General features: G+C 51.8%; 3 protein-coding genes across 3 annotated transcripts; all 3 read right to left on the reverse strand.

Annotated features, from left to right (window-relative positions):
* Nucleotides 1-3,939: 3,939 nt before the first annotated feature.
* On the reverse strand, nt 3,940-5,152 carry LOC116423515 (keratin-associated protein 10-3-like). The gene has a single exon (XM_031968348.1). It carries the CDS (start codon nt 5,022-5,024, stop codon nt 4,284-4,286), a length of 741 nt encoding a protein of 246 aa, XP_031824208.1. The 5' UTR covers nt 5,025-5,152; the 3' UTR covers nt 3,940-4,283.
* A 4,450-nt stretch (nt 5,153-9,602) lies between these two features.
* On the reverse strand, nt 9,603-10,759 carry LOC116423516 (keratin-associated protein 10-8-like). Its single transcript, XM_031968349.1, is given in 1 exon segment — nt 9,603-10,759. A coding segment is annotated over 1 exon segment (657 nt). The 3' UTR covers nt 9,603-10,102.
* A 6,978-nt stretch (nt 10,760-17,737) lies between these two features.
* On the reverse strand, nt 17,738-19,309 carry LOC116423513 (keratin-associated protein 4-3-like). The gene is given in 3 exon segments (XM_031968344.1): nt 17,738-18,355; nt 18,357-18,871; nt 18,874-19,309. Coding segments are annotated over 3 exon segments (963 nt in total). The 5' UTR covers nt 19,078-19,309; the 3' UTR covers nt 17,738-18,111.
* Between the last annotated feature and the right edge of the window lie 521 nt (nt 19,310-19,830).

Consider the following 19,830-nt stretch of genomic DNA (forward strand, 5'->3'; position numbering starts at 1 on the left):
GAGGATGGCCCAAGGGAAGCCAGGACCTTCTTCCCTGTTGTTGTTTGTGGCCGCTTCTCTCAGAAGCCGATCATTAGGGGAAGGTGACATAGCCCGGGTGACAGCCATCGGTCCACAAACACCTCTACCTGTATGAGTCTGATTGTGCTCCTGCTGGCTTCTTTGTGTGTATGAGTCTTGTCAGTGTGTGTGTGTGTGTGTGTGTGTGTGTGTGTGTGTGTGTGTGTGTATTTGGGGATGGGGCTGCTAGGGTTCTGAGATGTTGGATACGTATCCTACCTTGGGGTCTCTTGCATCTCTGATGCCAAACGTGAGGCTGAAAGGAAGTCAGTGGGTTGGGCTTTGGTGCAGGGGAAAAGGGGCCAGCAGGTAAAAGGCAACTGGAGCCTGTCGCCTGCAAGGAGCGTCCATGGTGGTGCCGCAGCTCTGGGGGCAAAGGGCTGCAGGTGTGTGTGATCGTGTGCTCTTGTCTGAATGGGAGCCAGTTCCTGTGGGCAGGGAGGTCCCGTGGGGCTTTTCAGACTCCAGGGAGGTGAGGCACAGTGCGATGCATAGCAGGACTGGAGGGAGCTGCTATGCAGTGGGCATTCCCGGGCACACGTCTCCGCAGAAATCTGTCTGAGGAAGCACGGCAGCCTTGCTGAGGAGAGCCTCAGAGGGCTCTGGGGCCCGCGGCCGTGGGCAGCCAGCGATGGGACACCCAGTGCTTCTCAGTGAAGGGAGGTGGGTGGCAATGGGGAGATGAGCAGGGTGTGGAGAAGATGCCTCCCATGTCAGGCAAAATGGCCAGTGGGCTCCCTGTGGGGATTTCCTGGAACTTGGTCTCTGGAGCAGGCCAAGGGAATGCGTAGGAAGGACGTCTGCCACTGGGCCAAATGAGACAGGCTCGCCTCTGCGACTCGCACTCGTGCCTGCCCCATAACCGCGATGGCAACAGTCCCGATTCCCAGGCCCTCTGCCGAGAGGTCCGCCCCTGACCAAGGGGACATCCGGGCACTCGGGATGTGATGGAAAGGGAGCTCGTGCCAGGCAGACTTGGATCAGCAGCTGGCTCTTCAAGGTTGACCCCAAAGGGCAGAAGAGGCCATTCCAAGCAAGGGAAGGTGGCCTGAGGGGATGGGCTTTCATGGCACGTTCTGGCCGCTGCTGGGCGGCTCCAGGAAGCAGAGGGTGACTTGCTGAAGGCTATGCTCTTAAGCTAATCGGTGCCGCCTCTGGAGGAGGGACCCAAGCCAAGCTGTCTGAGGCCTGTAGTACCTCTTGTGACTTGCCATGCAGCCAGGAGCATTTTCTGGCCCTGACCTTTCCCAGCGGTCTCCTATGGCTGTGTGGCCCCCAATCAGAATCTTGGGAGAGCTTCTCACCACAGTGTTCTTCTTGTCCTTGTCATGGGAAATGTCACCTCAGCCCTCACCCCTGCAGGGCCTTTATACCATGGCTAAAGTGGTTTTTCCAGGGCCAGAATCTCTGAGGACTTGCGGCAGAGACAGCAGGGCCCGGGAAGTCCTTGTCCAGGGTGAGATTTTTTTTCTTTTTCTTTTTTTTTTTTTAATAACTTTTTATTGACAGAACCCATGCCTGGGTAATTTTTTACAACATTATCCCTTGCACTCACTTCTGTTCCGATTTTTTCCCTCCTTCCCTCCCTCCACCCCCTCCCCCAGATTGCAAGCAGTCCTATACATGTTAAATAGGTTACAATAGATCTTGGATACAACATATGTGTGCAGAACTGAACAGTTCTCTTGTTGCTCAGGGAGAATTGGATTAAGAAGGTATAAATAACCTGGGAAGAAGAACAAAAATGCAAGCAGTTTACATTCATTTCCTAGTGTTCTTTCTTTGGGTGTAGCTGCTTCTGTCCATCCTTGATCAATTGAAACTAAGTTAGATCTTGTCTTTGTCGAAGAAATCCACTTCCATCAGAATACATCCTCATACAGTATCGTTGTTGATCTCCTGGTTCTGCTCATTTCACTCAGCATCAGTTCATGTAAGTCTCTCCAAGCCTCTCTGTATTCAGCCTGCTGATCATTTCTTACAGAACAATAATATTCCATAACATTCATATACCACAATTTATCCAACCATTCTCCAATTGATGGGCATCCACTCAGTTTCCAGTTTCTGGCCACTACACACAGGGCTGCCACAAACATTTTGGCACATACAGGTCCCTTTCCCTTCTTTAGTATCTCTTTGGGGTATAAGCCCAGTAGAAACACTGCCGGGTCAAAGGGTATGCACAGTTTGATAACTTTTTGGGCATAATTCCAGATTGTTCTCCAGAATGGCTGGATCTGTTCACAATTCCACCAACAATGTATCAGTGTCCCTGGTTTCCCACATCCCCTCCAACATTCTGCATTATCTTTCCCTTTCATTCTAGCCAATCTGACAGGTGTGTCATGGTATCTCAGAGTTGTCTTAATTTGCATTTCTTGGATAAATAATGATTTGAAACACTCTTTCATATGAGTAGTAATAGTTTCAATTTCATCATCTGAAAATTGTCTGTTCATATCCTTTGACCATTTATCAATTGGAGAATGGCTTGATTTCTTATAAATTAGAGTCAATTCTCTATATATTTCAGAACCGTTGACTGTAAAAATGTTTTCCCAGTTTATTTTTTCCTTCTAATCTTGCCTGCATTAGTTTTGTTTGTACAAAAACTTTTCAATTTGATATAATCAAAATTTTCTATTTTGTAGTCAATAGTGATCTCTCTTTCTTCTCTGGTCATAAATTCCTTCCTCTTCCACAGTATCCTATGTTCCCCTAATTTATTTATAATCTCATCCTTTATACCTAGATCATGAACCCATTTTGACCTTATCTTGGTGTACAGGGTGACATTTTTCTTGTGTTCGTCATGACCGTCGGTAAGACTCTGCTGGCATGGGGCTTTCTCCCCTTTTCCCCTATACCTCCATTGGGTCTCGCACCCAGAGACCTTTGCCTCTGTAGCCCTGTGAGCCACAGGTGTCATGGCCTGAAAGTTCATTCAAGAAAGCACAGGCTGCTGCAGAGGCTGCTCTGGATGGGCTGGTGAGCCTGCTGCAATGAGTGTCTATGCCCCTGCCACGCACACTGGGCCATAAGCATTTGGTGCTTGCTCACTACTGAGTTGCCCGGCTTTGGGCGAGGCCCCTGTGCCCTGAGAGCTCCAGCATCCTCAGCTGTCCAGGGGCTGCAATGCCCTATGTGCTCATGCTATCTGCCTGAACTACTGGGAGGCTGGGCTTGGTAGTCCCTCAACCCGTCCTGGCCACAAACGAGGCGTCACAGTGTACCAGCTGGCCGCATTGTGTCAAGGCTGGCTCCGTGCCAGGGACCTCTGGCACAGGATGTGTGTTCTTGTACATGGATCAAGGTGTTCCTTGTGCTCTGGAGCTCATTCCAAAGCAGTAGCTGCCAGTAGTCAGGCCCCAAGGGCTCAGGGTCTTTGAAGCCAGGCAAAGGCCAGCTTGTGATGTGCAAGTGCCCAGCTGAGGGTCCCCTCATATTGAAAGGCCTATTCTAGTGAGCTTGACACCAGAAAGCTGTAGTGCCTGGGAGTCATTCTAGAGAAATGCCTGCCAAGGACATCCTTCCTAAGCAGTGCATGCCAAGGCTCCCCCTTCCCGTGACCTGGAGACAGCTGGCCTCTCGGCCGGTTGTACTTGGATGTGCTGATGGTGAACACAGGGGAAAGATTTTAAGGCAATAGGATTGTGGTCTGGAAGAGAGGGGGCAAAGTGTGGGTGCGATGTGTCAGGGCCTGGTTCTGCAGGACCTTGGTGAGGCGTGTGCATGGTACAACGATCACTTTAGAGTCATTGACTCCTGGGGCCTCGTGGGCTCCTCAGGCTGCCTTGTGCCAGTGTGAGGCTCCTGCTTTCCCAGCTGGCCCCAAGGTGAGGAAACAGGACGAGTGAGAGGTCAGAAAAGTGAGTTGATGCTGTTTATTACCAGGCAGGCCATGGCCAAGGCCATCCCCTTGCACTTTGACATTAGAGAGAGCCTGTCCGGGGGCTGCAAGCAGTGGGCCCGGGTGCACGCCAAGGAGGGGCCAAGGTTGGGGCAGCCATGGTTTGGAAGAGAGCCACAGGGGTTCGGATGGTGGAGCTGTTTGCTGCACCTTGGCATCTCTGAGGTCTCTGCAAGGCAGGGAGGCGGGCGGTGGCCGGTCATTTACTGAGGCTGATCCCCGGGGATCCAGGAGACCAGCGGAAGTGGCTCCCGGGGCGGGGGAGAGACAGAGGGCGTCCGCCAGGGGGACAGAGAGCAGCAGCCTGTGGTCAGCAGCAAGACTTCTGGCCGCAGTTGGGAGCGCAGCACGCAGGCTTGCAGCAGGTGGGCCGGCAGACGAGGGACACGCAGGAGGCGGGGCGGCAGCAGGTGGTGGCTGGACAGCAGGAGGGTGCGCAGCAGCAAGAGCAGGAGGACGTGGGGGCACAGCAAGAGGGTTTGCAGGAGACAGGCACACAGCAGGAGGCCGAACTGCACACGGGCCGGCAGACGAGGGACACGCAGGAGGCCGGGCGGCAGCAGCTGGGCTGGCAGCAGCAGGAGGCAGGGCAGCAGGCTGTGGTCACACAGCAGCTGGGCTTGCAGCACACGGGCAGGACGATGCAGCAGCTGGGCTTGCAGCACATGGGGACGCAGCAGCAGGACTGCACCGTGCAGGGAGTGGCAGCGCAGCAAGGGTCTGGGCAGCAGGAGGTGCAGACAGCCTGGCAGGGGCCGGGTTCACACGCCGTCTGGCAGGTGGCGGGTACGCAGCAGACCGGCCGGCACACGAGGGTCAGGCAGGGGGCCGGCGTGCAGCACGGGGCTGGGCAGCAAGAGGGGGTGCAGCAGCTGGGGCCGCAGCAGCTGGGTTCACAACAACTCTCTGGGCAGTCGTCCAGCTGCCAGGAAGAGCCGGTGCAAGAACTGGGCAAGCAGACTCTGTTGCTGCCGCAGCTCACGTCACTGGAGCAGACCGAGACGGCCGAGGCCGTGGGAACACAAGGCCCAGAAAAACAGGTGTCTGCCATGGTGGGAGCAGCTGGATGGGGTACCTTGGGCAGCAAAGAAAGACTGGGAAACGGGTGTCAGTGAGGGGCCGAGTGCCTGACGCAGGGAGGTGCTGGAGCCTCACCGGGTTGGGGCTGGTGTCTGTACCTGTGAGTGTGGGTGTGGGTGTGAGTGTGAGTGTGAGTGAAGCTGTAGGGCTGCGTGTGAAGGTGCCCTAGCCTGGTGGGCTTTTATATCCCTCCTGTCAGGAGGATGGCCCAAGGGAAGCCAGGACCTTCTTCCCTGTTGTTGTTTGTGGCCGCTTCCCTCAGAAACTGATCATTAGGGGATGGTGACATAGCCCTGGTGACAGCCATCGGTCCACAAATACCTCTACCTGTATGAGTCTGATTGTGCTGCTGCTGGCTTCTCTGTGTGTATGAGTCTTGTCAGTGTGTGTTTGTGTGTGTGTGTGTGTGTGTGTGTGTGTCTGTGTGTGTGTATGTGTGTATTTGGGGATGGGGCTGCTAGGGTTCTGAGGCAATAGGTCTGTATCTGTCTTGGGTTCTCTTGCATCTCTGATGCCAAATGTGAGGCTGAAAGGAAGTCAGTGGGTTGGGCTTTGGTGCAGGGGAAAAGGGACATGCAGGCAGAAGGCAACTGGAGCCCGTCGCCTGCAAGGAACGTTCATGGTGGTGCCGCTGCTCTGGGGGCAGAGGGGTCTATGTGTGTGTGATCGGGTGCTCTTGTCTGATTGGGAGCCAGTTCCTGTGGGCAAGGAGGTCCCGTGGGGTTTTCCAACTCCAGGGAGGTGAGGCACAGTGCTATGTATGGCAGGACTGGAGGGAGCCGCTATGCGATGGGCATTCTCAGGCACACGTCTCCACAGAAATCTGTCTGAGGAAGTGCAATGGACTTGCTGGGGAGGGCCTCAGAGGGCTCTGGGACCCTCTGTTCTGCTGTGGGCAGCCAGCGATGTGACACCCAGTGCTTCTCAGCAAAGGGAGTTGGGTAGGAATGGGGAGATGTGTGGGGAGATGAGCAGGGCATGGAGAAGATGCCTCCCATGTCAGGCAAAAAGACCAATGGGCTCCCTGCGGGGCTTTCCTGGAACTAAGTCTCTGGAGCAGGCCAAGGGAATGCATAGGAAGGACGTCTGCCACTGGGCCAAATGAGACAGGCTCGCCTCTACAACTCACTCTCGTGCCTGGCCCATAACCGCCATGGCAACAGTCCCGATTCCCAGGCCCTCTGCCGAGAGGTCCTCCCATGACCTTGGGGACAGCCGGGCACTTGGGACGTGATGGAAAGGGAGCTTGTGCCAGGCAGACTTGGATCAGCCAGTGGCTCTTCAAGGTTGACCCCGAAGGGCAGAAGCGGCCATTCCAAGCAAGGGAAGGTGGCCTGAGGGGACGGGCTCTCATGGCACATTCTGGCCTCTGCTGGGCGGCTCCAGGAAGCAGAGGGGTCCTGTTGAAGCCCATGCTCTTAAGCTAATCGGTGCCGCCTCTGGAGGTGAGACCCAAGCTAAGCTGTCTGAGGACTGTGGTACCTCTTGTGACTTGCAATGTGTGCCTTCTTGGCCAGAGAGAGGGTGCGATAAACGGCAGCCAGGAGCGTTTTCTGGCCTTGACCTTTCCCAGCGGTCTGCTGTGCCACAGTGGTTCTGTGCCACAGGACCGGGGGGGGGGGAGGGAAGGCGGGGCCGGTCAGAGTCTTGGGAGAGCTCCTCACCACAGTGTTCTTCCTGTCCTTGCCATGGGAAATGTCACCTCAGACCTCACTCCTGCAGGGCCTTTCTACCATGGCTAAAGTGGTTTTCTGAGGGCCAGAATCCCTGAGGACCTGTGGCGGAGACAACAGGGCCCAGGAAGTCCTTGCCCAGGGTGACATTTTTCTTGTGTTAGTCAAGACTATCAGTAAGACTCTGCTGGCATGGGGCTTTTTCCTCTTTTCCCCTGTACCTCCTTTGGGTCCCGTGCCCAGAGACCTTTGCCTCTGTGTCTCTGTGAGCCACAGGTGTCACGGCCCAAAAGTTCATTCAAGAAAGCACAGGCTTGCTGTACCTGATCTAAAACTATATTATAAAGCAGCAGTCCCCAAAACCATTTGGTACTGGCTAAGAAATACATTAGTTGATCAGTGGAACAGGTTAGGTTCACAAGACAGAATAGTCAACTATAGCAATCTAGTGTTTGACAAACCCAAAGATCCTAACTTTTGGGATAAGAATTCATTATTTCACAAAAACTGCTGGGATAACTGGAAATTAGTATGGCAGAAATTAGGCACAAACCCACACTTAACACCGTATACCAAGATAAGATCAAAATGGGTCCTTGATTTAGGCATAAAGAACGAGATTATAAATAAATTAGAGGAACATAGGATAGTTTATCTGTCAGACCTGTGGAGGAGGAAGGAAGAAATTTGTGACCAAAGAGGAACTAAAGAGCATTATTGATCACAAAATAGAACATTTTGATTATATCAAATTAAAAAGCTTTTGTACAAACAAAACTAATGCAAACAAGATCAGAAGGGAAGCAACAAACTGGGAAAACATCTTCACAATTAAAGGTTCTGATAAAGGCCTCATTTCCAAAATGTATAGAGAATTGACTCTAATTTATAAGAATTCAAGCCATTCTCCAATTGATAAATGGTCAAAGGATATGAACAGACAATTTTCAGATGATGAAAATGAAACTATTACTACTCATATGAAAGTGTGTTCCAAATCACTATTGATCAGAGAAATGCAAATTAAGACAACTCCGAGATACCACTACACACCTGTCAGATTGGCTCAGATGACAGGAAAAAATAATGATGATTGTTGGAGGGGATGTGGGAAAACTGGGACACTGATACATTGTTGGTTGAGTTGTGAACGAATCCAACCATTCTGGAGAGAAATCTGGAATTATGCCCAAAAAGTTATCAAACTGCCCTTTGACCCAGCAGTGCTACTCATTGGGTTATACCCCAAAGAGATACTAAAGAAGGGAAAGGGACCCGTATGTGCCAAAATGTTTGTGGCAGCCCTGTTTGTACTGGCTAGAAGCTAGAAAATGAATGGATGCCCATCAGTTGGAGAATGGTTGGGTAAATTGTGGTATATGAATGTTATGGAATATTATTGTTCTGTAAGAAATGACCAGCAGGATGAATACAGAGAGGTTTGGAGAGAATTACATGAACTGATGCTGAGCGAAATGAGCAGAACCAGGAAATCATTATATACCTCAACAGCGATACTGTATGAGGATGTAATCTGATGGAAGTGGATTTCTTTGACAAAGAGAAGATCTCAGTTTCCATTGATAAATGATGGACAGAAGCAGCTACACCCAAAGAAAGAACACTGGGAAATGAATGTAAATTGCTTGCATTTTTGTTTTTCTTCCCGGGTTATTTTTACCTTCTGAATCCAATTCTCCCTGAGCAACAAGAGAACTAGTTCTGCACACATATATTGTATCTAGGATATACTGCGACATATTCATCATATATAGGACTGCTTGCCATCTAGGGGAGGGGGTGGAGGGAGAAAGGGAGAAAATGGGAGTAGAAGTGAGTGCAAGGGATAATGTTGTAAAAAATTATCCTGGCATGGATTCTGTTAATAAAAAGTTATAATAATAAAAAAGAAAGAAAGAAAGAAAGCACAGGCTGTTCTGGATGGGCTGGTGAGCCTGCTGCAATGAGTGTCTATGGCCCTGCCACGCACACTGGGCCATAAGCTTTTGGTGCTCACTCAGTTCTGAGTTTCCCGGCTTTGGGCAAGGCCCCTGTGCTCTGAGAGCTCCAACCCCCTCAGCAGTCCAGGGGCCACAATGCCCTATGTGCTCATGCTATCTGCCTGAACTACTGGGAGGCTGGGCTTGGTAGTCCCTCAACCCGTCCTGGGCACAAGCGAGGCGTCACAGTGTACCAGCTGGCCGCATCGTGTCAAGGCTGGCTCCGTGCCAGGGACCTCTGGCACAGGATGTGTGTTCTTGTACATGGATCAAGGTTTTCCTTATGCTCTGGAGCTCATTCCAAAGCAGTAGTTGCCAGTAGTCAGGCCCCAGGGCTCAGGGTCTTTGAAGCCAGGCAAAGGCCAGCTTGTGATGTGCAAGTGCCCAGCTGAGGGTTCCCTCATGTCTAAAGGCCTATTTCCGGTGAGCTTGACACCAGAAAGCTGGAGTGCCAGAGAGTCATTCTAGAGGAACGCGTGCCAAGGACATCCTTTCTTTTTTTTTAAGAATTATTTTTTCCCTTTTTTTTATTATAATAACTTTTTGTTGACAGAACACATGCCAGGGTAATTTTTTACAACATTATCCCTTGCACTCACTTCTCTTCTGATTTTTCCCCTCCCTCCCTCCACCCCCTCCCCCAGACGGCAAGTAGTCCTTTATATGTTAAATATAAGGACATCCTTTCTATGCAGTGCATGCAAAGTTTCCCCCCTCCCGTGACCTGGAGGCAGCTGACCTCTCGGCCGGTGTGCTGGGATGTGGTGATGGTGGACACAGGGGAAAGATTTTAAGGCAATAGGATTGTGGTCTGGAAGGCAGGGGACAGAGTGTGGGTGCGATGTGTCAGGGCCCGGCTCTGCAGGACCTCGGTGAGGCGTGTGCATGGTACGCCGATCACTTTAGAGTCACTGACTCCTGGGGCCTCATGGGTTCCTCAGGCTCCCTTGTGGCAGCGTGAGGCTCCTGCTTTTCTGGATGGACCCAAGATGTGGAAACAGGACAAGTGAGAGGCAGAAAAATGAATTCATGGTGTTTATTAACAGACAGGCTGTGGCCAAGGCCATCCTCTTGCACGCTGACATTAGAGAGAGCCTGTCCGGGGGCTGCAAGCAGTGGGCCCGGGTGCACGCCAAGCAGGGGCCGAGGCTGGGGCAGCCATGGTTTGGAAGAGACTTACAGGGGTTCAGATGACAGAGCTGTTGGCTGCACCTTGGCATCTCTGAGGTCTCTGCAAGGCAGGGTGGCGGGTGGTGGCCGGTCACTTACTGAGGCTGATCCCCGGGGAGGGATCCAGGAGACCAGCAGAAGTGGCTCCCGGGGCGGGGGAGAGACAGAGGGCGTCAGCCAGGGGGACAGCGAGCAGCAGCCTGGGGTCAGCAGCAAGACTTCTGGCCGCAGCTGGGAGCGCAGCAGGCGGGCTTGCAGCAGGTGGGCCGGCAGAGGAGGGACACGCAGGAGGCGGGGCGGCAGCAGGTGGGGGCTGGACAGCAGGAGGGTGCAGCAAGAGCAGTGGAGGACGGGGTGAAGAGGGTTTGTAGGGAGATAGGCACACAGTAGGAGGGCTGGAATCGTGGATGGAAGGAAGGAGGTGGTAGTGGTAGTGGACAGAAGGAAAATACGTGGTAGTGGAGGGGTAGTGGAGCCCAGCAGGACTGTTACAGGAAGACCTTTGTGGCGCCAGTGGGCTGGCAGCAAGACTGCTGGCAGCAGGAGGTGCAGACAGCCTGGCAGGGGCCGGGTTCACACGCCGTCTGGCAGGTGGCGGGTACGCAGCAGACCGGCCGGCACACGAGGGTCAGGCAGGGGGCCGGCGTGCAGCATGGGGCTGGGCAGCAAGAGGGGGTGCAGCAGCTGGGGCCGCAGCAGCTGGGTTCACAACAACTCTCTGGGCAGTCGTCCAGCTGCCAGGAAGAGCCGGTGCAAGAACTGGGCAAGCAGACTCTGTTGCTGCCGAAGCTCACGTCACTGGAGCAGACCGAGACGGCCGAGGCCGTGGGAACACAAGGCCCAGAAAAACAGGTGTCTGCCATGGTGGGAGCAGCTGGATGGGGTACCTTGGGCAGCAAAGAAAGACTGGGAAACGGGTGTCAGTGAGGGGCCGAGTGCCTGACGCAGGGAGGTGCTGGAGCCTCACCGGGTTGGGGCTGGTGTCTGTACCTGTGAGTGTGGGTGTGGGTGTGAGTGTGAGTGTGAGTGAAGCTGTAGGGCTGCGTGTGAAGGTGCCCTAGCCTGGTGGGCTTTTATATCCCTCCTGTCAGGAGGATGGCCCAAGGGAAGCCAGGACCTTCTTCCCTGTTGTTGTTTGTGGCCGCTTCCCTCAGAAACTGATCATTAGGGGATGGTGACATAGCCCTGGTGACAGCCATCGGTCCACAAATACCTCTACCTGTATGAGTCTGATTGTGCTACTGCTGGCTTCTCTGTGTGTATGAGTCTTGTCAGTGTGTGTTTGTGTGTGTGTGTGTGTGTGTCTGTGTGTCTGTGTGTGTGTATGTGTGTATTTGGGGATGGGGCTGCTAGGGTTCTGAGGCAATAGGTCTGTATCTGTCTTGGGTTCTCTTGCATCTCTGATGCCAAATGTGAGGCTGAAAGGAAGTCAGTGGGTTGGGTTTTGGTGCAGGGGGAAAAGGGGCCAGCAGGCAGAAGGTGACTGGAGCCCGTCGCCTACAAGTAGGGTCCATGGTGGTGCCGCGACTCTGGGGGCAGAGGGGTCTAAGTGTGTGTGATCGGGTGCTCTTGTCTGAATGGGAACCAGTTCCTGTGGGCAGGGAGGTCCCGTGAGGCTTTTCAGACTCTAGGGAGGTGAGGCTTGGTGCTATCTAAGTCAAGGTTATCAGTGAGACTCTGTTGGCTTGGGGTCTTTTCCTCCTCTCCCTTGGACCTCAGGTGCATCCCTGGCCCAGGGGCCCCTCCTTCTGTGGCCATGTGAGCCACTGTTGACATGGACCAAAAGTTCCTTCAGGAAAGTTCAGACTGTCACAGAGACTGTGCTAGATGGACCAGAGAGCCTGCTCCATGAGTGTCCGTGGCCCTGCCACATACACTGGTCCATAAGCACTTGATGCTCGCTCACTGCTGAGTTGCCTGCCTTTGGGTGAGGTTCCTGTGCGCCCAGAGCTCCAGCCTCCCAGCATTCATCAGATGTAGTGTTCTCTTCTTTTATATAATATATGATGTTTCTCTGGGAGCAGGTTTCTTGGGGAGGTTTTCTGGAAGCAACCTTAGTTTCTTTTCAGAGTAATAATCACTCCAAATGCAGCCAGGACTTAAAATCCAATCTTTTATTGTGTCCTTCAAGGTCTTGAGCTCCAGCCCCCTAGCTCCCTCCGAATGTCTCCAGCCAGCACAAAGGTGGAATATGGAATAAATCTGTCTCTGCCTCCGAGAGTGGGCTTCTGTGTCTGGCCCTGAGAGCTACTTGCTTATATGCCATACACTGAGTAAACACCAATCATTATATCACTGGGAAACCATCATTTGTTGTAGGATTAAATCAATGCTAAACTACATTTAAACATTGTCTCCTCAATTCCACTTAGTACCTTCTTTCAAGTTCTGGCCCATAACATCTCCTTGTAGGATCAGATCAATCATACTGAACCAGGCTAAATTAGATAATCATTGCCTCTATCAATTCTAATGATTTAACACTTTGTTAGGATTCAAACATCTTCTGCTTTCTTTTGATTTAGAACATAAGGTGATCTTGACCTCCCTGACTTCTGAATGAGGTGAAAACCCCCCAAAAAAGTGATCACGCCTTCCCTGACTGCTCAAAAAAGAAGTGAAAACACCACAAAAAGAAGGTGGTCACACCCTCCCTGACATCTCAGGAAGGGAGATGAAAACACCAAAGGAAATGCAAAATCAAATCAGATTAGCGGGTTTCTGAAGGGGTTCACTTGAAACAGGTATACATAAATCCATCAATATGGGAGGTATTACACATAATTACATAAAATACATAAGCACATACCAGTATAATACAGGCTAGTAGCAATGTAACAAATAACATGAATCAACATGAGAAGTTATACATGTCCATAAGTCCTAGGAATAATCCAAAAGGAATCTATTGTTTATTAGTTCATGTGCCAGGAATCCAATAATTCCTGTAAGCTTTGAAGTACTGCAATAGTCTCATCAACAATTTTTCATCTCAAGGAATCATGTGATTCCTGCTGGTTTTCAAGCCCTAGAAACCGTCTCATCTTGTGTTAGGGAATCCAATGATTCCTGAAGATTTTGAAGTTCTTTTAACAGTCTCATTGTCAGCCATGCTCTTTCAGTATCAGATGTTTCTTAAATCTTCACCTTTGTTTTGAGGTTTTTCTCTTTTTCTGTTTCTCTCTGACGGACAAGGGGAATACAGCTCGTTGGCACCTATCTGATTCCTTCTCCATTGTAGAAATACAAGCAAACCCTCTCTCCCAGGCAGTTAACCTATCTAATTCCCTCCTATTTACCACTTTTGGGATTTCTCCTCATCATCTGGCAATTACATTGGAGCTGTTTGCACTGGACACTGCCCTGTTGGGTTAAAAGGCCTATATTCTCTCCAACTGTAATTTCTTTCTGCCATGTGATTACTTTTAGGCTGATTAATTACATCAGAGTCCTGACCTTCTAAAGACTCTCTGGATGTAACCTCAGCTGCTATCATACCCCACCTGTCTTTTGATTGATATCTTGGGACTGGGCCCTGCCTCTCATTTCCCTGTGTCAATCTACATTCAGAGATCCAGTGAAAGCCTCAGTTGCATTTTGGACATGGGGTTTTGGGTTTTCTCTCACCCTGTCTTTTCACTCTATCGCCATATCTACACTGAGCTCTAAGATGTCCAACTTTTCCACATTGAAAGCATCTACGAGTTTCTCTAGAATTCCTTTGCCAAGAAGGACCCTGTCTTTCCATGTTCATCATAGTTTGGATATAATAAGCATTTGTGCCCACGGTGGCACAGCATCCTATGATCTCCTCTAAAGGAGTATCTTTGTCTAGTCCCCATATAATTCTTTTGCAAACCTCATTGGCATTTTCCTTAGCCAGATGTCTGGTCATTATTTCTGTAGCTGCATTATCTCCAATGGTTCTTGTTACAGCTGTTTGCAAATGTCCCACAAAATCTGCTAAAGGTTCATTGGGACTTTGCTCTATTTTTGTGAAGGCTTTACATCCATCTTTCTGTCCGGGAAGAGAATCCCAAGCTTTTATTGCAGCCTTAGAAATTTGCTCATACACTGGTATGGGATAATAAATCTGTTCTGAATTCTCTCCATACTGAACTTCACCAGCTAGTTGATTAAAAGCTATTTGTACATTTTCCTGTTTGCCTATTGCATTGGGCTTAAATCGTACATAATTCATGAACCTCTAAAAGCCACAACAAATTTTGTCCAGGTTCTAAACATGTCCTAGCTATGGATTTCCAATCGTTCAGGGTTAAGATTTCATAAGACAAATTATCTAGTAACATTTTAACATAAGAGGATGTAACCCCATAAAGAGTGCAACCCTTTTCCAAAACCTTAATTTTTTCCAAATTAAAAGGAGTATATCTTCTCCCTTTTTGACTTGAAGAGTCAAGCTCTTCAATCACAGGGTATGCATTTATAAAATCAGATACATCTTCTCCTTCATTTTTTGCCCTAATTAATGCCTTTTCTAGTCTTGTTATATTCTGCTTCACAGGAGATGCTGATTGTGTTTCTGCCCCTCCTCCTCCTTCTTCTCCCTCCATCCATGGAAGGTTAATTGAGGGGGGAGGGTCATGAGATGTGGAATGATCTAATTTCTCCTGCTGTGAAATAGCACACTCAAAATGGTACTTAATTCTATTCTTATCTTATTCTTCCTCCTTTTCACCTAGTTTAATTGGCACCTCCCCCTCCTGCTCTTTCTTCTTTTTCCCTATTCTAACACTTATATAATTTCCTAAAGCCAGTTGTGTTAAATTGTTTTATTAAGTATGTTTTTGGAAATTGAGTCAGGTCCATTTTTATTGCAGAATTGACAAAGATCCTCTCCTACTAATTTCCACTCCATTGAGTTTGGATGAGAATTGTAGTATTCACCCAGCTGCACTCCTACTAATTTCCACTCATCTAGATCCAGTTCTTTTTCCATAGAGAACCAAGGACGTATGTGCTTTACAGTTTCTAAAAGTTCAGTGATCTGCTTCAAAATTATAATCAAACTTTGGCTTTTCATAACCTTGACCATGCTCTCTAAAATTTTCCTTGAACAGAAACATAAGGCCATTTTCTAAACATCTGCTCCATCTTAGCTGAAATTCTAACTTTAACTCTTTTAACAAAATTTCTTTGTTGTACTCACTCTAATTTCTGGGTTGAGGAGACTGTTTCACTGGAATGAGGATCAGAGGTTTTCCCACTGAAATCAGGATTGGAGCTTATCAGGTGCCAAAATGTGGTGTTCTTTTCTGTTTTATAATATATGATGGTTCTCTGGGAGCAGGTTTCTTGGGGAGTTTCTCTGGAGGCAGCCTTAGTTTCAGTTCAGAATAATAATCACTCCAAATGTAGCCAGGACTTAAAATCCAATCTTTTATTGTGTCCTTCAAAGTCTTGAGCTTCAGCCCCCTAGCTCCCTCCGAATGTCTCCAGCCAGCACAAAGGTGGAATATGGAATAAATCTGTCTCTGCCTCCGAGAGTGGGCTTCTGTGTCTGGCCCTGAGAGCTACTTGCTTATATGCCATACACTGAGTACACACCAATCATTATATCACTGGGAAACCATCATTTGTTGTAGGATTAAATCAATGCTAAACTACATTTAAACATTGTCTCCTCAATTCCACTTAGTACCTTCTTTCAAGTTCTGGCCCATAACATCTCCTTGTAGGATCAGATCAATCATACTGAACCAGGCTCAATTAGATAATTATTGCCTCTATGAATTTTAATGACTTAACACTTTGTAAGGATTCCAACACTCAGGGGCCATGATTCCCTCTGTGCTCACACTATCTGCCAGGATTGCTGGGAGGCGAGGGCTTGGCAATTCCTCGACTCATCCTGTTAACAAGCGAGGCGTCACAGTGTACCTGCTGACCCCATCGCGCCAAGGCCGACTCCTTGCCAGGGACCTCTGGCACAGGATGTGCGTGCTTGTAACATGGGTCAAGATGTTCCTTGTGCTCTGGAGCCCATTCCAAAGGGGTAACTGCCAGTGGCCAGGCCCCAAGGGCTCAGGGTCTCCAAGTTCCCTAGACAGGGTACCCACAAGTCCATAGGCCTGCTCCTTGTGAGCTCAATGCTAGAAAGCTGGAGCAACAAAGAGGACATTCTAGAGAAGTGTGTACCAAGAAGTGTGGGACATCCTTCCTAAGCAGTGCATGTGAAGGTTCCCTCCTCCTGAATCCTGGTGGCCACCGCCATGCCAACAGTCCCAATTTTCAGGGCCTCTGCCAAGATGTCCTCATGGGATCCGTCGGGCATGTGGGATGTGATGGAGAGAGAGCTCATGCCAGGCAGACTTGGATCAGCAGGTGCCGCTTCAAGGTCGACCCCAAGAGCAGAAGCGGCCATTCCAAGCAAGGGAAGGTGGCCTGAGGGGACGGGCTCTCACAGCGTGTTCTCGCCTCTCTGCTGGGTGGCTCCAGGAAGCAGAGGGCGACCTGCTGAAGGCCATGCTCCTAACCTAGTCGATGCCCCCAGGCTTTCTGAGGACTGTTGTGACTTGCCATGTGTGCCCTCGGCCAGAGAGAGGGTGCGATAGCCTGCTGGCAGGAGCATTTTCTGGTTCTGAGCTTTCCCAGTGCTCTCCTGTGGCTGTGTGGCCCATGGTCAGTCTCAGGACAGCTTCTTTACCACATAGTTCTTCCTGTCCCTGCCATGGGGAGCATCACCTCGGGCCTCACCCCTGCAGGGTCTTTTTACCCTGGTCAAAGTGGCTTCCTCATGGATGGAATCCCTGAGTTCCCGTGGCAGTGACAATAGTATCTGGGAAGTCGTGGCCAGGCTGACATTTTTGTTGTGTTAGTCACAACTGTCAACAGGACTGCTGCCATGGGGCTTTTTCCTCCTTTCCCTTGGACCTCAGGTGAGTCCCGCTCCCAGAGGCCCCTCTGTGGCCCTATAAGCCACTGGTGTTATGGGCCAAAAATTCCTTCAGAAATGTGCAGGCTGCCGCAGCTGCGCTACATGGGCTGGAGAGCCGGCTGCAAAGAGTGTCCGTGGCCCTGCCGTGCACACAGGCCCAGAAACATTTGGTTGCCCGGCTTTGGGTGAGGCCCCTGTGAGCTGAGAGGTCCAGCCTCCTCAGCAGTGCCGGGGCCACAATGCCCTCTGTGTTCCTACTATCTGCCTGGACTGTGGGGAGGTTAGGGCTGAGTAATCCCTCAACCCATCCTGGCAACAAGCAGGGTGTCACAATGTACTAACTGGCTTCATTGCGTCAAGGCTGGCTCCTTATCAGGGACCTCTCACACAGGATGCGTGTTCTTGTACATGGATCAAGGTGTTCCTTGCGCTCTGCAGTTCATTCTAAAGGAGTAGGTGACAGTGGTTAGGCCCCAACGGCTCAAGGTCTCTGAGGCCAAGCAATAGCCCGTTTGTGATGTGCAAGTGCCTGGCCGAGGGCCCCCTCATGTCTGAAGGACTATTCCTAGTGAGCTCAAAGCCAGAAACTGGGAGCGCCTGGGAGTCATTCTGGAGAAATGTGTGCCAAGGGCATCCCTCCTAAGCAGTGCATGCCAAGGTTCCCCCCTCCCGTGACCTGGAGGCAGCTGACCTCTCGGCTGGTGTGCTTGGATGTGGTGATGGTGGACGCAGGGGAAAGATTTTAAGGCAATAGGATTGTGGTCTGGAAGGGAGGGGGCAGAGTGTGGGTGCGATGTGTCAGGGCCCGGCTCTGCAGGACCTCGGTGAGGCATGTCTGTCACTCTGGACACTGACTCCTGGAGCTTTCTGGGCTCCTCAGGCTGCCTTGTGCCAGCGTGAGGCTCCCGCTTTCCCAGTTGGGCCCAAGATGAGGAAACAGGACGAGTGAGAGGCCAGAAAAGTGAGTTGATGCTGTTTATTAGTAGGGCTGGCCATGACCAAGGCCATCCCCATGCACGCTGACATTAGAGAGAGCCTGCCCAGGGGCTGCAAGCAGTGGGCCCGGGTGCACGCCAAGCAGGGGCCGAGGCTGGGGCAGCCATGGTTTGGAAGAGACCCACAGGGGTTCGGATGGCGGAGCTGTTTGCTGCACCTTGGCATCTCTGAGGTCTCTGCAAGGCAGGGTGGCGGGCGGTGGCCGGTCAGTTACTGAGGCCGATGCCCGGGGAGGGATCCAGGAGACCAGCAGAAGTGGCTCCCGGGGCGGGGGAGAGACAGAGGGCGTCAGCCAGGGGGACAGAGAGCAGCAGCCTGTGGTCAGCAGCAAGACTTCTGGCCGCAGCTGGGAGCGCAGCAGGCGGGCTTGCAGCAGGTGGGCCGGCAGACGAGGGACACGCAGGAGGCGGGGCGGCAGCAGGTGGTGGCTGGACAGCAGGAAGGTGCGCAGCAGCAAGAGCAGGAGGACGTGGGGGCGCAGCAAGAGGGTTTGCAGGAGACAGGCACACAGCAGGAGGCCGGGCTGCACACGGGCCGGCAGACGAGGGACACGCAGGAGGCGGGGGCAGCAGGTGGGGGCTGGACAGCAGGAGGGTGCGCAGCAGCAAGAGCAGGAGGACGTGGGGGCGCAGCAAGAGGGTTTGCAGGAGACAGGCACACAGCAGGAGGCCGAACTGCACACGGGCCGGCAGACGAGGGACACGCAGGAGGCCGGGCGGCAGCAGCTGGGCTGGCAGCAGCAGGAGGCGGGGCAGCAGGCTGTGGTCACACAGCAGCTGGGCTTGCAGCACACGGGCAGGGCGATGCAGCAGCTGGGCTTGCAGCACATGGGGACGCAGCAGCAGGACTGCACCGTGCAGGGAGAGGCAGCGCAGCAAGGGTCTGGGCAGCAGGACTGCTGGCCACAGGAAGACCCGCAGCCAGTGGGCTGGCAGCAAGACTGCTGGCAGCAGGAGGGCGAGCAGCAGGAGGTGCAGACAGCCTGGCAGGGGCCGGGTTCACACGCCGCCTGGCAGGTGGCGGGCATGCAGCAGACCGGCCGGCACACGAGGGTCAGGCAGGAGGCCGGCGTGCAGCACGGGGCTGGGCAGCAGGAGGGGCGCAGCAGCTGGGGCCGCAGCAGCTGGGTTCACAACAACTCTCTGGGCAGTCGTCCAGCTGCCAGGAAGAGCCGGTGCAAGAACTGGGCAAGCAGACTCTGTTGCTGCCGCAGCTCACGTCACTGGAGCAGACCGAGACGGCCGAGGCCGTGGGAACACAAGGCCCGGAAAAACAGGTGTCTGCCATGGTGGGAGCAGCTGGATGGGGTGCCTTGGGCAGCAAAGACTGGGAAACGGGTGTCGGCGAGGGGCCGAGTGCCTGATGCAGGGAGGTGCTGGAGCCTCACCGGGTTGGGGCTGGTGTCTGTACCTGTGGGTGTGTGTGGGGATGTGGGTGTGGGTGTGAGTGTGAGTGAAGCTGTGGGGCTGCGTGTGAAGGTGCCCTAGCCTGGTGGGCTTTTATATCCCTCCTGCCAGGAGGATGGTTTAAGGGAAGAAGGGACCTTCTTCCCTGTTGTTGTTTGTGGCCGCTTCCCTCAGAAGCCTATCATTAGGGGATGGTGACATAGCCCCGGTGACAGCCGTCGGTCCACAAACATCCTCAATTTAATGTTACCTTTCTGTCCTTTAGTAATCATTCCTCAAACCCTTAGTCCTGGCCTACTATAAGACTAAGTCCTGAACATGGAAATTTGGTGGGTTGAGGGTCCCTTGAGAAAACAAGCATCTGCAGGATGTAATGAGGCAGCCTTCTGGTACAGTGTCCAAATTGTACTTCCTGGAGGCGGGAGGGAGGATGGAGAACTGTCATTCTGAGTCCTCCCAGCTGCTTGAGGAGTCAGCGAGTATTATGTTGGGAAACCAGCAAGCCAAAGGTACCATTGACATAAAGCAGCATTTTCTGAGAAGTCTGGAGAGCAAGATTGTGCAGAACTCCAAAGGGCCAACAACAGAGTAGTTTGTATTCTATTTAACGCAAAGACTTGGGTCATAAAATGAC

The sequence above is a fragment of the Sarcophilus harrisii genome, chromosome 4 (genome assembly GCF_902635505.1).
Source record: "Sarcophilus harrisii chromosome 4, mSarHar1.11, whole genome shotgun sequence".
NCBI lineage: Eukaryota > Metazoa > Chordata > Mammalia > Dasyuromorphia > Dasyuridae > Sarcophilus > Sarcophilus harrisii.